We start from the raw sequence: 17,460 nt of genomic DNA on the forward strand, positions 1-17,460 counted from the left end.
GATGATGTTGCCCAAGACTGTAAAAGAAGTCTAGAAGCTCACAGGAAGGATAGCAGCACTCAACAGGTTCGTCTTTAAAGCAACGGACAAATGCTTGTCCTTCTTCAAGATAATGAAGCAGGCCTTTGCTGGATTGACGAATGTGAAAAAGTTTTCTAGGAGCTCAAGCATTACTTGAGCAATCCACCACTCCTAAGCCTGTCAAAAGAGGGAGAAAACCTGTATTTATATTTAGCAGTGTCGGCCACAGCTGTGAGCGTAGCCTTAGTTCAAGAAGAGGACAAAACGTAGCTCCCAGTTTACTATATCAGTCAGGCCTTCCAAGGGGTAGAAGCCAAGTACCCACAGATCGAGAAGATTGCATTCGCATTGATTGTAGCCTCACGCAAGCTGTGTCCTTACTTCCAAGTGAACCCCATCTTGGTAATGACGGACCAACCTATAAAGAAGTCTAAGAACAAGCTCGAGGTTACGGGAAGGATGGTCTAGTGGGCAATCAAACTTAGCCAGTTTGACATGGAGTACCACCCCAAAATAGCTATTAAGGCGCAGGCATTAGCAGAATTCATCGTCGAATTCACCATCTCAGATGAGGATGGGGCACCTGATGGAGCTGAAAGATGGACGATTCAAATTAACGGCTCGTTAGCTTGAAAGAGGGGCGGAGTAGGGGTCATTATCATCACCCTAAAAGGAGAGACGCTCAAATACAGAGTTCAGCTAACGTTCTTGGCCACCAATAATGAAGCTGAGTATGAAGGAATACTGACGGTGCTGAGGGTCGGGAAGGCACTAGAAGCTAAAATCTTGCTCCTCTATAGTGATTTAAAACTGGTTGTGGGGCAGATAAAAGAAGAATATGAAGCAAAGGAGGAAAGAATGAAAAAAATACCTCAGGTTGACGAAGCATTTAGCACAGAAATTTGATCGGGTGGAATTTGCATAGATCCCTAGAAGCCAAAATATAGAGGCAGATGAGCTCATGAAGCAGGCATCATCAGAAGTAGGACCAATGAGTATGGACTTGAAGATCGAGGTCCAGAAATGCCCCAGCATTGAAGAAGTCCCCACCTTTGCAATCCAGAGTGGAAGCAGCTAAATGACCCCAATCCTGTCCTTCCTCCAGGACGGACGGCTTCCATAAGACGCTGAGGAGGCCAGGAAAGTCAGGAAAAGAGTAGCCAGGTTCACGATCTTGAATGACACCCTATACAAGAGAGGCTTCTCCATGCCTTACCTGAAGTGTGTCGATGAGGAGGAGGCTAAATACATTCTGGAAGAGATCCATGAAGGAATTTGCAGAGACCATGTAGGCCCAAGATCCCTGGTAAGCAAAGTTATCAGAACAAGTTACTTCTGGCCTACTTTATAGATAGACGTAAGGGAGTTCGTCAAGAGATGTGACAAATGCCAAAGGTTTCGGAATATTCAGCGCCTCCCAGTAGAGAGACTGACGTCGATAGCCTTCCCATGGCCGTTTGCAAAGTGGGGGATTGACATCGTCAGCCTATTACCCCAAGGTAAGAGACATGTAAAATTTTTACTGGTCGCTATTGACTATTTCACAAAATGGGTTGAAGCAGAAGCATTATCAACCATCACAAAGGCAAAGATCCAGAACTTCGTATGGAAGAACATAATTTTCAGATTCGGGATACCACAGACGATTGTATTAAACAACAGGCGATCGTTTGACAATCAAGGCTTCAGGGACTTTTGTTCAGGCCTAGGGATCAAGAACCAATTCTCACCCCCAGGACACCCACAAGTGAATGGACAGACAGAAGTGACGAACTAGACATTTCTCAGGATCATTAAAGCTCAGCTGGATGATGCTAAGGGTGCTTGGCCGAAAGAATTACCCAAGGTCCTGTGGGCATACAGGACTACAGCAAGAATTTCGACAAGAGAAACCCCCTTCAGGCTCACTTATGGCACTGAGACAGTAATCCCAGTCGAAGTGGGGATCACTAGTGTAAGACGAGAGGTCTTCCATGAAGATAACAACGACAATTAGCTGAAGGTCAACTTGGATTGCTTGGATGAAGTTAGTGACGGAGCTTCTCATAGGATGGCGAAGTACCAGCAAAAGATGGTTGAGTATTACAACAAGAGAGTGAAGCTTAGGCGACTCGAGATAGGGGACCTCGTCCTACGCAAAGTCACCTTGGCTACCAAAGATCTGGCCTAAGGGAAGCTTGGCCCAACCTGGGAAGGGCCCTACAAAGTCACCCATTACTCTAGACAAGGTAGCTATCACCTAGAGACCTTGGACGGGAAGAAGCTGCCACGTCTATGGAACATTGAGCATTTGAAGAAGTACCATTAATAGATGTAACAGACAATTGTACTCGTATTTGAAGTAAAGCAATAAAAGAACTATTCAGCCAATGGTCCCATGTAATGCACACAAATCTAGAAGCCTGAAACCCAAAAATTGGCTAAGTAAGAAGATTCCGCCTAGATAGATGTAAGTTACTGACGAAGCCAAATGACAAGATCCCTTAAATTAGTATAATTCACCAAAAATTGGCTAAGTAACAAGATTCTGCCTAGATGGATGTAAGTTGCTGACGAAGCCAAATAATAAGATCCTTTAAATGGGTGTAAGTCACCAAAAATTGGCTAAGTAAAAAGATTCCACCTAGATGGATGTAAGTTACTAACGAAGCCAAAGGACAAGATCCCTTAAATGGGTGTAAGTCACCAAAAATTGGCTAAGTAACAAGATTCCTCCTAGACAGATGTAAGTTACTGACAAAGCCAAAGGACAAGATCCCTCAAATGGGTGTAAGTTACCAAAAATTGGCTGAGTAACAAGATTCCGTCTAGACGGATGTAAGTTATTGATAAAGTCAAATGACGAGATCCCTTGAATGGGTGTAAGTCACCTAAAAATTGACCAAGTAATGAAATTCTGCCTAGACAGATATAAACTACTGACGGATACAAGTCATTGATAGATCCTAATCAAGCACAATGATGCAAGAAAATAAACAAGTAAGCATGAAATAATCAATAGAATTGCAAGCCCAAAAACACCTGGCAACCAGTATTGTTTCAACATTAGAATTAAAAGCAAGATATTTTTCTATCATTGGAATGAAAAAGCCTAAAAACACACTGGGCACCCAAAAAAAAAAAAAAGTATTTGTAGGATTAAACACTAGCCTCTCCACTGTCAGCTTTAGCAGACTCTGGAACACCTCCCTCAAGAGCAACGACTGTAGCTTGGGTAGCTTGAGACGCCTGGGCAGCATCGTCTGTGGCTATCTCTTTGTCCATAGCTTCGAAGTCCAAGTCCTCCAGATCCACGCTAGCAAGGTGCTTGATAAGGTATCGCCGTAAGAGATCGAAGCCTTTGTAGTTCCAGCTGAAGAGCATGGTATTGTACTCTTAGTCTATTGGAAGGCCTCGATGGTGATCGTTTTCACCCTTTCCTTTGCAGCCTGGAGCTGCTCATCCTTCTCCAGCGTCAGTTGCCTCTCTGCCCTAAGGTCATCTGACAAGACCTTCACCTTCTCCTTAAGATTATTAACCTCATCCATAGCCACGATGAGATCCCTCCTCAGCTTGGCATAGTCCCTCTCCAAGCCCTTCACCTTGGACTCCGCAAATGAGGCCCTAGCCTCCTGACTTAGATACTTTGAGGTTATGTGGATGGTCTCTCCCAAAACCTTAAAGGAAGAACCAACTTTCAAAACCATGTAAAGAAGAAAGAAAGTGAAAAGCAGATTACACAAGGATATTACCTGGATGAGTTTATGGACATGATGACCCACCATCTCATTGGAGGGCACTTTAGAGAGTACTTTGAGCTCGTCAGCATTAAAGAGGTCCTGTTCCCTCATTAGAGCAAGGCTAGCATTGTCCCGAATGCTGGACGACTGCGAGGAAGCCTTCTCCTTCCCTTTATCAGCCACGCGAGGCTTCTTCGTGCATGACATAAGCTCTTCCACTGAAGTCGCCGGGGAAGGCACCCTCGTTGTCTCAAGGACGGAAGTAGTAGGAGTGGCCAGAGTCCCTTGATCCACCACTCGAACCACCCTTTTTCCGAGGGAAAAAAGAGGCTCGTTCTTTTTCACCCTCATCTTTTTCACCCTCATCCTGGTGTACATATCCTTATTAAACTTTGTCTTCATCTTTGCAGGTGAAAAACACTTAGTAAAAAAAATAGAAGGAAGGAAAAGGTGGGAGCGACGAAGGAAATAGGTACTCACTCTTCTCTTCAATCGCTATGGCACGTAGAATGAAGGCAAAGGGCTTAGGACCAAGACAGTGACAAGCCAAAGTCCGCAGGTCAACTAGGTCATCAAAATTGTCAATCGTTTTTGCGTACTTTATAGTTGCCTTGACGCGACCCCTATACTTGCTCTTGAGCCTCGGATGCTCCTTGACTGAACAAAACACAAAAGTTAGCAATGATAAAAAAAAAAAGTGTGTAAAAGAGCAAATTAAAAAGTGAAAATGGACTTGCGGAGAAATGACGCACCTAGACTCAGGGCTCTCCACTGACGGAGCAACCTAGGGACGTCACCCCAAATTTCATCAGGAAGAGTCTCCCAATCATCCCTGGACACAAAGAAAAACTAGGATTTCCAGTATCTGAAGGATGAGGGTAGGTTAGTGACGATCCTAGCCTTCTTGTCCCAGGGCACAAGCTCGTAGTACCCGTACTCCTTGGACTTATTTAGACGATACAAATACGCAAATTCGTCCACCCTAATCATATCCCCCTCTGTGGATGCCAACCAAATCTCCATACAACTAATTACAATCCTCCATGAGTTGGGCATAAGTTGCCTAGAAGCAATATTGAAGTGATTCAGGAGCTCCATGATAAAGGAGTGGACGAGAAACCTAAGCCTGCTTTGGAAGGTAGCTTCATAGAAGCACACTTCTCCAGTTGAAAAATGGCAAGCTCGTTCCTCTTTACGAGGAAGACGAACCCTAACCCTCTTAGGAAACTGAAACCTATCACTAAATCTGGAAATGGAAAGGGTCTCAGCATCCAGACCACACTCCTTATTGAGGGCAAAAAAATCCCTAAACACCCTCAGGGTTGAGGCCGCAGTATCTTCCTCCACAGGGTCGTTGCTAGAAGATAATACTGTCTCTAACTCACTGGATCTTACCTTGACACCACTCTCCGATCACCCACTAGATCCTCAAACCAATCAACGGATTGGTGAGGTAAAGGGAACAGATCAGCTAATACTAGATTTAAACTATTTTCCCCACACATAAAACCTTCAACTAAAGGATAGAAAGTGCTAGAACTTCTTAGAGAAGCCCCCAAACGCGTAAAAAGGAATGAAACAGAAGGGCAAAGGGTCCTCACTTCGGAACTACTAGCCATGGAACTCAAAAAAGCAAAAAGAGGAGGGACAAGATCCTAAAGAAACCAAAAACACAAAAAGAAGAAGGAAAAAGGAGAAAATCAGAAACCCATACTGTTAGGACATATGTGATTCAGTTGTTAGGAACATATGACACTATTTTATGTAATTGGCTAATCCTTTGACAAAACTCACTTTACTTATATTTGGATAGATCTATGATGTGTTTAATATTTCAAGAAACTTTGTTTCAAGATCAAGTGTTGAAACCATGCAAGTCTGTCCAAGATTCAAGCTGAAAGGTGCCTATCATTAAAGCTTGAGAGCTAGCCATTTATTGAGCTTAAAGAGCTGTTCAGCCCCGTGGCTTGACGATAGGGTATTTGTTGAGGTTTATGAAAAACAGATTTTCACTTCTGTTTTGACTCCAATTTGTGATTATGTTTTTGGGTTTTCTTTTCTCACAACCTTAGACATATAAAAAGATTATTTTAAGGGTCGTCAAAGAGTTCACAAGTTGCACAAGTGTTGAGCAAAAGTTTGTTCAAGCAAATTGTGATTGGAGACAGAATTTACCCTAATTCATCATTCTTGTGAAGAAGTTGCCGTGTTTGTACACTGTAGGGTTTTGTGACCAAGCATCTTTTTAATCTTCATCGTTGGGATGAACTAAAAAACTTTGCAGCCAACAACCTTCTTTAGTTGATGATTAAAGTCGTGTACTGGGATTCGCGCAATTGGTTAGTCACGTACTGAGAGCCGTGCATTGAAAGAAGAAATTGTCACTACAGAACAAGTCCAATTGGGTATTAGGGTAAGGGTTCAACTGTAGGTTGGTATAAGGTACTGAGATTCCTTTACTTGTAACCGCTTGTTGTGATAATAGTAGAATTTTGGGAGTGGTGACCTTAAAATCACCCGGTGGGGTTTTTGCCATGTAGGTTTTCCCCATTCGTAAACAAATCATCGTGTCAATTTAATTTCCGCTACATACTTAGTTTAATTGGTGATTTGTTTGTGCTACCACGCTCATTGCATGTAATTGAACCTAATTAATTTCACTTGACTAAATTAATTGGTTAATTTATCACAAGGGGTCAATATGTTTTTGGCCTATCAGATACAAATTATCTACTCTATGAAGAGCGAACCAAAGGGAGAAGAAGCCGTACCTCAAAAATGCAACCCCAAAGAGGGTAGAATGCAGGAAATTGTAGGGAGAATAGTATCTTGGAGAAGAGAAAGCACAGAACAGCAATGGCAAAAAAAAGCAAAAAGTGAAGAAGAAAGAGAAAAGGAAGGAAGTTTAAAAACTAAGTACAGAAAACTGAAAAAAGCGAAAAACCCAAGAGTCACACGAAGTGGAGCATTAAATCCACCACTCAGAACACGCCACGTGGCCACGACATGTCTGGCGCTGCCACTACGCATTAAATGCGGAATGAAACCTCAAGAGTCACGTTTGAGCAAGAAACCCTTCACCTTCTGGTAGTCATCATGGCACACGAGGATGATCACATAACTTGGGGGGGGGCAGCTGATGGAACCGACGTACCCCTTGGCTCAGACGAACTCAGTAGACACCTCCGTCCACCACTCCACATCACTGACGAATGGAGACAAACCATTTAATAAAGTATTCAATACCATGGATGGTTACAAGACCAGCTGTATATACCGTTGGAGGCTCATCAAAGCCTACATTATTAAGCCTAAAGGTGTTACCAAAAGAGGCATTAAAGCCACAATAAAGGCCACAATGGCTAGATGCTGTGAAACCATATATAAACACTCTTCAGAACCAAAACAAGGTACACATTTTCGATATGCTAATATGCCATTATTTGGATATTTTTTGAAGAAGCTTTCACATGCTAATTTTATCATCAGAGACCTTGTGGCAAACACCACATCGATGACCACCTAAGGAAGGCCCTCAACGGCGATTGCAGGCACAAGAACGAGGTTGCTGACTGGACGAGTCTACTTGACTGACGATCTCTGCTTCATCAGTTTCCACCTTCTATAAACACAAATCAATTGGATGCAAAATAGTAGTCATGTAGTGGGTAGAGAAGAAGTTTTGCAGATGCTGTATTCTTTTACACTACAACTAAAATCTCAAGAACTGCAAAAATACTATATATATTCAAATAATTAAAAAAAAAAAAAAAGAGAATCATGTCTGTCATATTATTAGATATTTGCCAAATTAGCACTAACCAAGTCCACAAATTCAGACAAAATAGATGAACATATCTTATAAATACTAGCTTGTAACTCCATGCATATGCATAGATATACTCAAAGATATACAATAAGATGCATAATATAATTCCTGTATATATAATTTAAATATTATTGATAGTCATCTTTATATTTTCTTAACTATTTAAAAAATTTTGTAAAAATATTATTAGGTATAAAATGTAAATTGTCCATGTTATTTTTTCTTTTAAATTATCGTGAAGCACTTTTATTTATTTATTTATTTTTATTTTTTTATACCATTCATTTATTCTAGATTCTTTGATTTTTGTATTTAATAACTTATTTGGATAAATATTTATGATGTGGTCTCGCATTTGATTCTAAAATTAAGAAATAAAACTCTTTAAGAATAAATAATTTAAAACATATGACGCAAAATTAGAATTTTAATTTGAGTTTCTTTTAGCTTTAACTATTATATATATATATATATATATATATATAGATAGATTCTTCAAAGTTAGCTATTGATAGCTGATAATGATGGATCATCTCACACACATTATTGGCTTTTAAATTCCAAATCTTGTTAAAAGTCAGTGGACTCGGCACTACTTGACTGCCCTGGATATAGCCGTGAAATTGCTTTCTTTAGATTTCTTTTCACTGTCACAATTAATTAATTATAATAAAAAAAAGGATATTCTGTGTTCTATTCTATCACTCACATGTTGCTCCTAGCATATATTGTTCCGTTTGAGCAGAACTTCCTCAGCTACCCCATTAAAGAAAAGAAATATGGTTGTTACCAGCAGAAATGAAGTGCCAGACTATGATAGAGCGAGTGATTTGAAGGCTTTTGATGACACAAAAGCTGGTGTTAAAGGACTTGTAGATGCTGGGGTTACTGAGATCCCTCGTATATTCCATCACCCACCAGATAGTTTGGACAACACCTCAGCCACTACCGGTGATACCCAGTTCAATATTCCTGTCATAGACCTCGAAGGCATAGACAAAGATGTAATTAAACGCAAGGAGATTGTTGAAAGAGTTGGTGAAGCATCAGAGATATGGGGCTTCTTTCAGGTAGTCAATCATGGGATCCCTGTGAGTGTTTTGGAGGAGATAAAGGAAGGAGTGCGTAGATTTTATGAGCAAGATACTGAGGTTAAGAAAGAGTTATATACACGTGACCCCATGAGACCGGTGTTGTACAACAGCAACTTTGATTTGTACAGTGGAGCCGCGACCAATTGGAGGGATACATTTCTTTGTATGATGGCTCCTAATCCTCCAAGGCTACAAGACTTGCCAGTTTCGTGCAGGTATGTGATTTACAATTCATAATCGACCGAAATTATTTTACTAACATTATTGGGCAAAAGATAAATAATCAGTAATCACAATAGTGGTTTTATCTTCTATACAAATATTAAAATAGTTGTCTAAAACTCTAGATATAAAATTTAGTTACAAAATTAGTTGTAACCTAAGGTTACAACCTTACTTAATATCTTCTTATTAGAGCTGATTTTTGACCAATTAATCCACTATTGGATTACATATTTTTCTTATATCCTCTATGCTAGCAAAATTTTTAGAAAATTAAAAATTAATATCTATGTCATCAATAAATTGTTTAAATTGCAAGTTTTTGTAGTTTAAAATTATGCATAAAATATAAACTTATAGATAATATGGTTAATAATATCTGATTGACACAAAATTTGACATGTGTATTAAGAGCGTAAAGAACATGCAATTCAATAGTTAAAATTTCAAAATATGTTATAATGTTTATTTTATTGAGTAAGATTGTAGCCTTAGGCTACAAACAATTTTGTAGCTAAATTTTGCTCTTATATAATTACTCGCAGAGATATACTTGCAGAGTACTCTAAGCAAGTAATGAAATTGGGGATTTTACTTTTTGAGTTATTATCGGAGGCCCTTGGTTTGAATTCAAACCACCTAAATGACATTGATTGCGCTGAAGGGCTTGCGGTTTTGTGTCACTATTATCCCGCTTGCCCACAACCTGATCTAACATTAGGCACAAGCAAGCATGCTGACAATGACTTCTTCACTGTGCTTCTACAAGACCATATTGGTGGCCTCCAAATTCTGCATCAGAACAAGTGGATTGATATCACTCCCGTGCCAGGGGCTCTGGTGGTTAACATTGGAGATCTTCTTCAAGTAAGTCTTCACATTTTCTAATGGAATATTATTATATTAACATGTGAGTAATGTGGTTAGTTAAGGATAAAGTCTAACATTGTGTAACAATGGTAAGAATAAGTAGTTTATATAATATTGTTGGATCCAATTACATAGACTAAATCATTATTGACAATCAATTTTGGCAAGGACACTTACATATTTAGCAATACATTACATGGATCGAACTTATTGATCTTATGCTCTAATACCATGTTAACTTACCGATTGTCTCAAAAGTTTAAACTCTTGGGATATGGTAAATTTAATCACTTAACCTAATTCTAACACCCCCCTCACATGTGGCCTAAACTTCCCCTTAATAAGTGGAGGCCTCACAAGGTATCAGAGTATAAGATCCTGAGTTCGATCATTGTCTTCTCCACTCTACCTTACATTTAAAATCTCATGTGTTGAGCCTCACTTATTAAAAAGGTAGCTTGGTCCACACATGAGAGAGTGTGTTAAAATTGTGTGGTTAAATGATTAAATTTAGCTTGGCCCACATGTGAAGGGGAGTGTTAGAATTGTCTGGTTAAATGATTAAATTTACTATATCCTAACAGTTTAACCTTTTGGGATAATAGGTAATTTAAGAGCAACTCTTAAAATAAATTGTTTTATGGTAGTGCATAATATAATCATATTACAAAAACTTTTAATGACCTGTTGGTCTATGTGAGAATGACGAGACTCCAGATTTAGCCATTTGCCAAAGAGTAAATTTCACTTGCATGTTGGAAGGATCATTTATGTCCTGTTGATATTGGGCCCGTGTGGCTTGAAGTGCCAAGCCCAAATTTGGTCACCTTAGTTGACCGAATCCAAATTATAAAAGGAATGCTCCTGCCGACTTGGTTAATAACACACACACACACACACACACACACACACACATATATATATATATGTTGTTATCTGCGGCACTAAATAGTGAAAAAAAATTGAGAATTCCTAAAACCTAGCAGCAGCCGCATAAGAAGAAGAATAGAGCTTTCTTGTCTTGTGGGTAAGAGAGAGTTAGGGTGTAATTGGGATTTGGGTTTATTGAGAGTGTTCTTGTGCACTATTGTATCTTTCTATTTTTATAGTGAAATTTCTCCGTCATTGCCGTGGAGGTAGGTAGTTTGCCGAACCACGTAAATTCTTTTGTTCTTTGTGTGTGCTTGTTATTTAATTTCCACTTATTTACTGTTATTGATTTGAGTCTTGAGGTGCTATTTGCACAAGTGGTATCAGAGCTAGGTTAGGATTCAATCTTTTGGATACCGTAAAGATGTCAAGCACAAAGTATGATGTAGAGAAGTTTTGTGGTAAGGGAAATTTTTCACTTTGGCAAAGGTGGATGAAGGATCTCCTAATTCAACAAGGAGTTCACAAGGTCTTGCTTGGGAAGGAGAAGAAACTGGAAACAATGAAGGATGTAGAATGGGTAGAGATGGATGAGAAAGCAGCTAGCGCTATTCGTCTGAACCTAGGTGATGAGATCATTCACAACATCCTAGAAGCAAAGACCGCAAAGAAGGTTTGGGAAAAACAAGAAGGTCTTTATATGAGAAAGAATCTGATGAACAAGTTGTACGTGAAGAAGCAATTGTATAGTTTGCATATGAAGGAGGGTTCTAATCTGTTGGAGCATCTCAACACATTTAATATGTTGAACACCCAACTGTTAAGTTTTAGGGTGAATTATGAGGATGAAGATAAAGCGTTACTCTTATTAGCATCGCTTCCTACTTCTTTTGATCATCTAGTGACTACGTTGATATACGGGAAAGAGACTATAGTACTCGAGGAGGTGACTAGTGCTCTCTTGTCACACATAAAGATGAAATAAGATGGTGATGGTTCTCAGGCTGATGGACTTATTGTAAAGTTTGAGTCAAGCAATAAGGGTAGAAGCAGGTCAAGAGGACGGGACTCCAACAGGAATAGATCATAGTCTAAATCACATGCAAAGAAAGATGTAGAGTGCTTTTATTGTCACAAGAAAGGGCACTGCAAGAATCAGTGTTAGAGTTGAAAGAGCATTTACAGGAGAAGAAGAATGGAAAGAAGCTCCTAGAATCAGCTAGTGTTGCTGAAGAAACATCAGATGACAGTGAAGTTGGTGCAGATAGACTTTCAGTTTCATTAGGTAACAGTGTTCTATTAGAATCTTGGGTTTTAGATTCAGCATGCTCATATCATATGACTTCAAAGAAAGATTGGTTTGACACGTATAAGCCTTACAACGGTGGTATGGTCCAAATGGGTAATGATGCTACATGCCCGGTTATTGGAATTGGTACCGTGAAGATCAAGATATTGAATGGAGTTGTGAGAGTTCTTAGTAATGTCAGACATGTTCCAGATCTTAGAAAGAATTTAATTTCTTTAGGTGTATTGGATGATTTGGGCTATTCATACTCATCAAAGGGTGGAATCATGAAGATTACCAAAGGTGCTTGGATGGTGATGAAGGCACAGAAAGTAAGCATGCTTTACAGATTGATTGGAAACACAGTTGTAGGAAGAGTTGCAGTCACCACTCCGGTGGAGTCCGGCACTGACGAAATTATGGCATATGCGACTTGGCCATATTGGTGAATGTGGTATGTTAGAGTTACACAAAAGAAATTTATTGAAGGGCGTGAAGACATTCAAGCTAGACTTTTACAAGTATTGTGTGTATTCCCAGCATAGAGTCAGTTTCAAGACAGGCTCTCATACAAGTAAGGGTGTTCTTGACTACATTCATTCAGATGTTTGGGGTCTAGTATCAGTTTCTTCTCATAGCGATGATCAGTATTTCGTCAGTTTCATTGATGATTACTTTAAAAAGTTATGGATTTATTTTATGAAGCATAAGTTTGATGTGTTTGGCATATTTAAAAAAAAGGAAAGCACAGGTTGAGAATCAGATTGGCAGGAAAATAAAATACCTTAGAATAGATAATGGACTAAAGTATAGAGATAAAGAATTCATAAGATTTTGTGAATTAGAAGGCATTACTCGTCACTTCACAGTAAAAGGAACTCCATAGCAGAATGGGGTTGCAGAGAGAATGAATAGAACCTTAGTAGAAAGAGCCAGATGCATGAGATTGAATGCAAGGTTACCTAAGGTGATCTGGGCAGAGACAGTTAACACAGCAAGCTTTATTATTAATAGATCTCCATCATCAGCCATAGATTTCAAGATTCTAGAAGAGGTTTGGTCAGGTGGACCAGTTGATTATTTGAGTCTAAAAATATTTGGTTGTCCAGCTTATGTGCATGTGCTAAATTGAATTCGAAGTCAAGAAAATGCGTATTTCTTGGTTTTGAAAAAGGTGTTAAAGGCTACAGGTTTTGGGATCCAATCTCAAAGAAAATGGTGATCAATAGAGATGTCATATTTGATGAAGCCTTTATGTTGAAACAGAATGAAGTAGAGACATGTGATGATAGTCCACAGGAGAAATTAACTATTGAGGTGGAGTTTGACGAGAATAGTTCACCCAGTGATAAGAGTGATGCTGGGATTGATCCACAGTAGCAACAAGAAGAGTCTTATTCAATTGCTAAAGGCAGAGAGAAGTAGGTTCACAAAGCACCACAAAGATATGGCTTTGAAGATGTTAGGACATATGTGATTCACTTGTTAGGAACATATGTCACTATTTTATGTAATTGAATAATCCTTTGACAAAACGCACTTTACTTGTATTTGGGTTGATCTAGGATGTGTTTAATACTTCAAGAAACCTTGTTTCAAGTTCAAGTGTTAAAACCATGCAAGTTTGTCCAAGAATCAAGTGAGAAAGTGCTGAATTTTAAGACTCGATAGTTGCTTGACACCTAGCTTATTTGTTGAGCTCTTCAGTTGCTTCTTATCACAATCTCGACACCTCTCGATAGCTAGGTCGATCAATCGAGCAAATTTCTGTCCCCTCGACACCTGTTCAACACCTCCTCGATCGATCGAGAATTACGAAATTCAGATTTCTAGATCTGATTTTCGGCCCATGCTGACATGTATGTTTAGGGTTTCTTTTCTCACAACCCTAGACATATATAAGGCTTATTTCAGAGGCCATTGCATAAGAGAATACAAGGAGAACATATATAAAAAGTGACCGATGTCTTATTCTCTCTGAAAGAAGCTACTGCGTCTTTTGCGCCTTAGGGTTTTGTAACCAAGTGCTTCTTGATCTTCATCGTTGATGAAGTGAAGAACTTTGCAGCCAACATCTTCTTCTAGTTGGTGTGTTAGTCACGTACTGGAAGCCGTGCATTATTGGTTAGTCATGTATTGGGATCCGTGCAAAAAGGGTGGCATTCATATATTGAAGAGTTCAAAGGTTCTGAAGCGGTAGAAGGTTTCTGCTGTGAGTTCATCTATGGGGATTGTAGAGTCTAAGGACAAATGTTTTGTACTAGATTTGAATTTTCTCTTTACTATAGTGAATTTCTTTTTGGGAAGGTTTCCCCTTAGGTTTTTTACTGTGAAACTAGGTTGTTTCATTGGTTTTCCTAGGTCATCATATCTTGTCTTATTTATTTTTTTGCTGCATGATTTTGACATGATATTGATGTTTGTTTGTTTTAACAAGTTTTATTCATAATAAATCTAATTAATAGCTTGAGTTTAAAACTTGTTAATTCTATCAACCGGGGTCTAAATTGAGAGTGTTCTTGTGTACTATTGTATCTCTCTATTTTTATAGTGAAATTTCTTTGTTGTCTCTGTGGAGGTAGGCAGTTTGCTGAACCACGTAAATTTTTATATTCTTTGTGTGTTTTTTTATTTAATTTCCACTTATTTATTGTTATTGATTTGAGTCCTGAGGTACTATTTGCACAACATGTCCAAACAAAAGGAATACATGAACTTAAGTATTAATGATATGAAAAACTATCAAGCTTGTTTTTGTTTCCGCGGTGTGGCCCATGTGGGGCAGGTGCAGGTGCAGGTGCAGATAAATTTCTTATGTATTTCTCAATTTTGATGCTCCAATATCAACAAGGATTCTTATTGTTGTAGCTAATTTACAAAATTTTACCGTTTGGTGTTTTCAGCTTATAACAAATGATAGGTTTAAAAGCGCTGAACACAGAGTATTGGCAAACCAGGTTGGTCCAAGAGTATCTGTGGCATGCTTTTTTTGCACAGGTCTTCAGCCATCCCCAAAACTTTACGGACCCGTCAAGGAGTTATTGTCAGAAGACAATCCTCCAAAGTATAGGGAAACCACAGTGAGAGACTATTGTAACTACTTCAATGAAAAAGGCTTTGATGGGACTTCTGCTTTGCCGCATTTCAGGCTTTGAACTCCGATAATAAAGATGAAGATGATAAAGACGAAGAAAGTGTTAGCTAGAATGACTCCTAAGCCTTTTAACACTTTCGGTTTGTTATGACGTAACACACTTTTTTTTTTAATAACATATTGACCTCATGTTTGTGAAGCTTGAATAGAAGCATAAAAGAATAATACCGTTTATGTGCGATGTTTGAAGGCTTAATCAAAATAGGTGCTATTCTGTACCTTCTTCTTGTCTTGAGGCCATGACTTAACAATTTTTTGCTGGTGAATTGGTCCAAATGTTGGAAGTATAGTTTGAAAATTGTCCAAGTTGATTAACAAAGTTACAAAGCAATATCAATAATATATCAATAAAACAAGATATGCTCAAATTAACTTATAAGTAAAATAGACAAGTACAAAAGCGTATAAAATTAAGGATTAAGTAAAACTTATCGCCAAGGCATGGAACTAAATCCACTGTCCTTAAGAAGCAATTTCGCCCCCACTGGAATGAATCCGTCGATGCAAATGGCTTAGGCGGTCGCTCTTCAGGATACAACAGCAACTTTGTTAATGTGCACTTACAAACAGAGTTTTGAACTTGTCACAAATGCCCAAGAGCAAATTTTCAGCAAAAAACAAAGTAGCTAGAATATCAAAAAAATAGTAATTTTTATTTATATATTGTTTTCAACTAATATCATATATGTAGAATTTTGATGGTCTTAGAGCTCTAAAAAGAAAAAAAGGAAATAGCTAAAGATGATTAGAGTGAAAAAGGAAAGGCAAAAACAAAGGAATTTTCTTTCCCATTGATGTCACAAGCCGCTATGTATTCTTTGCAAAACATGGGAAGGTGCAGCTAACTATTTTATAAGGAAATATGAGAAGGTTGAGGGTTTTGTTTGCTGCCAAAAATTCCCACGCCAGCCAAGGAAAATTCTAGAGCATGGGCTTGGGCTTTACAACAAAATATCATGGGCTTAAATTTTAAAACATACCCAATAGCAAATTGCTAAAAGAATTTACTTTACATGTTGTTCTACTTTGTTATTGGAAAATTCCAGAAAAAATAATAGTAGACCCACGTGATGCATGTAAATATATAATATTAAGTAATGGGGTGTAATATATAAAAAGTAACAATTACTTCAAGTATTATCTATTTAAAAACAAAGATTTCTATAATTTTTTATTTATCATTTTATCTTTACAAATATATCATATTATTATTTTTTGTATGTTTGATTAATATTTGTTTTTTAAAATGAACCATATCCTTCTTCTAACTTTTGTTGTAGTGTGTTATATTTGCCTAATATACAACAAAACTTTATAAGTTTCAAATTTATTATTCCAATTTCTCGCCTCTTAAGGAAAAAGGAGATTTTCGTAATAATAAAAATTCATCACAAAATTACAATGTTATCTTAATCAAAATTAAAATGAAATCAAAGGAATAAAAGATAGACTTTATAATAATTTATTACTCAAACAGTTGGTAGACATATTCAAATTCATAGCCATGTAGATTGTGCTTTGATATAAACTCAAATTCCTATTTCCAACAAAACTAAGTATTAACCCAAACCAAAATTTAACCAAAGCAATAAACAAGGGAGAGAAGACTTTGTGATGAGAAATTTTAAAAAACACAATACCAAAACACATTTTTTTTTTTTTATTATTAAAAACCATCACCCTTAATCAGAGTTATAAGAAACAACAAAAATCTACCAAAAGAAAAGAGAGAGAGAGAAAGTACTCACTTTTTTGTTGTTGGAAAAATATGGATTGAATCTGAGAAACGATATCGAATTTATACAAAATAAAATGGGGGAGAAGAAGAGTCAAAATATAAGAAAGATCGAATTTATTGAATGTTTTTCGCCGAGTTCTTCGATTTCCTCTTCGATAACGCATTGGCGTGTTATCTTGTGTTTGCATTCTTCTTCCCTACTCTTTTAGCTTTCATTTTACTGCTGTGCTTTAATGAATATGGTGTAGAGTAGTTATTTTGTTTGTCTACTCACATTTACTCTATTCCGCACTTAGTATAAGTTAGAATAAAATCAATCGAGCCATAATTTTTAATTTAGGGGTCTAAATAGCTCTTGTGTTTTTAACACATTTTCGATCTTTCAATTGGTATCAGAGCGGGTACACTCACTGTGATTTTATTACCTAAGTGTGATCCTTGACCTTCTTGTGATGGACCAATCACAATCGCTCAATGCTCCACCATTCATTGATGGGAGCAACTATGTGTTTTGGAAAGTCCGCATGAGGGCTTTCTTGTGTGCTATAGATGAGTCGGTATGGGACTCTGTCGAGAATGGGTATGTTAAACCCACGACAACCAAGTTTGAGTAGGACAAGGCAGCTCTTGCTTTGGCTAATGCAAACAGTAAGAC

General features: G+C 38.0%; 1 protein-coding gene across 1 annotated transcript; it reads left to right on the forward strand.

Annotated features, from left to right (window-relative positions):
* The first annotated feature begins 8,283 nt into the window (after positions 1-8,283).
* Positions 8,284-15,285, forward strand: LOC115994498 (1-aminocyclopropane-1-carboxylate oxidase homolog 1-like). The gene is made up of 3 exons (XM_031118670.1): positions 8,284-8,878; positions 9,431-9,752; positions 14,817-15,285. The coding sequence occupies exons 1-3, from the start codon at positions 8,349-8,351 to the stop codon at positions 15,066-15,068; spliced, it is 1,104 nt and encodes a 367-aa protein (XP_030974530.1). The 5' UTR covers positions 8,284-8,348; the 3' UTR covers positions 15,069-15,285.
* Positions 15,286-17,460: the final 2,175 nt, after the last annotated feature.

This window comes from Quercus lobata, chromosome 6 (genome assembly GCF_001633185.2).
Source record: "Quercus lobata isolate SW786 chromosome 6, ValleyOak3.0 Primary Assembly, whole genome shotgun sequence".
NCBI lineage: Eukaryota > Viridiplantae > Streptophyta > Magnoliopsida > Fagales > Fagaceae > Quercus > Quercus lobata.

Excerpts from the sequence above, each read along its gene's own strand:
- LOC115994498 (XM_031118670.1), top strand. The coding sequence starts at position 8,349 with ATGGTTGTTACCAGCAGAAATGAAGTGCCAGACTATGATAGAGCGAGT. Across the intron at positions 8,879-9,430 it reads GACTTGCCAGTTTCGTGCAG|AGATATACTTGCAGAGTACT; the intron begins GTATGTGATTTA and ends AATTACTCGCAG. Across the intron at positions 9,753-14,816 it reads ACATTGGAGATCTTCTTCAA|CTTATAACAAATGATAGGTT; the intron begins GTAAGTCTTCAC and ends TGGTGTTTTCAG.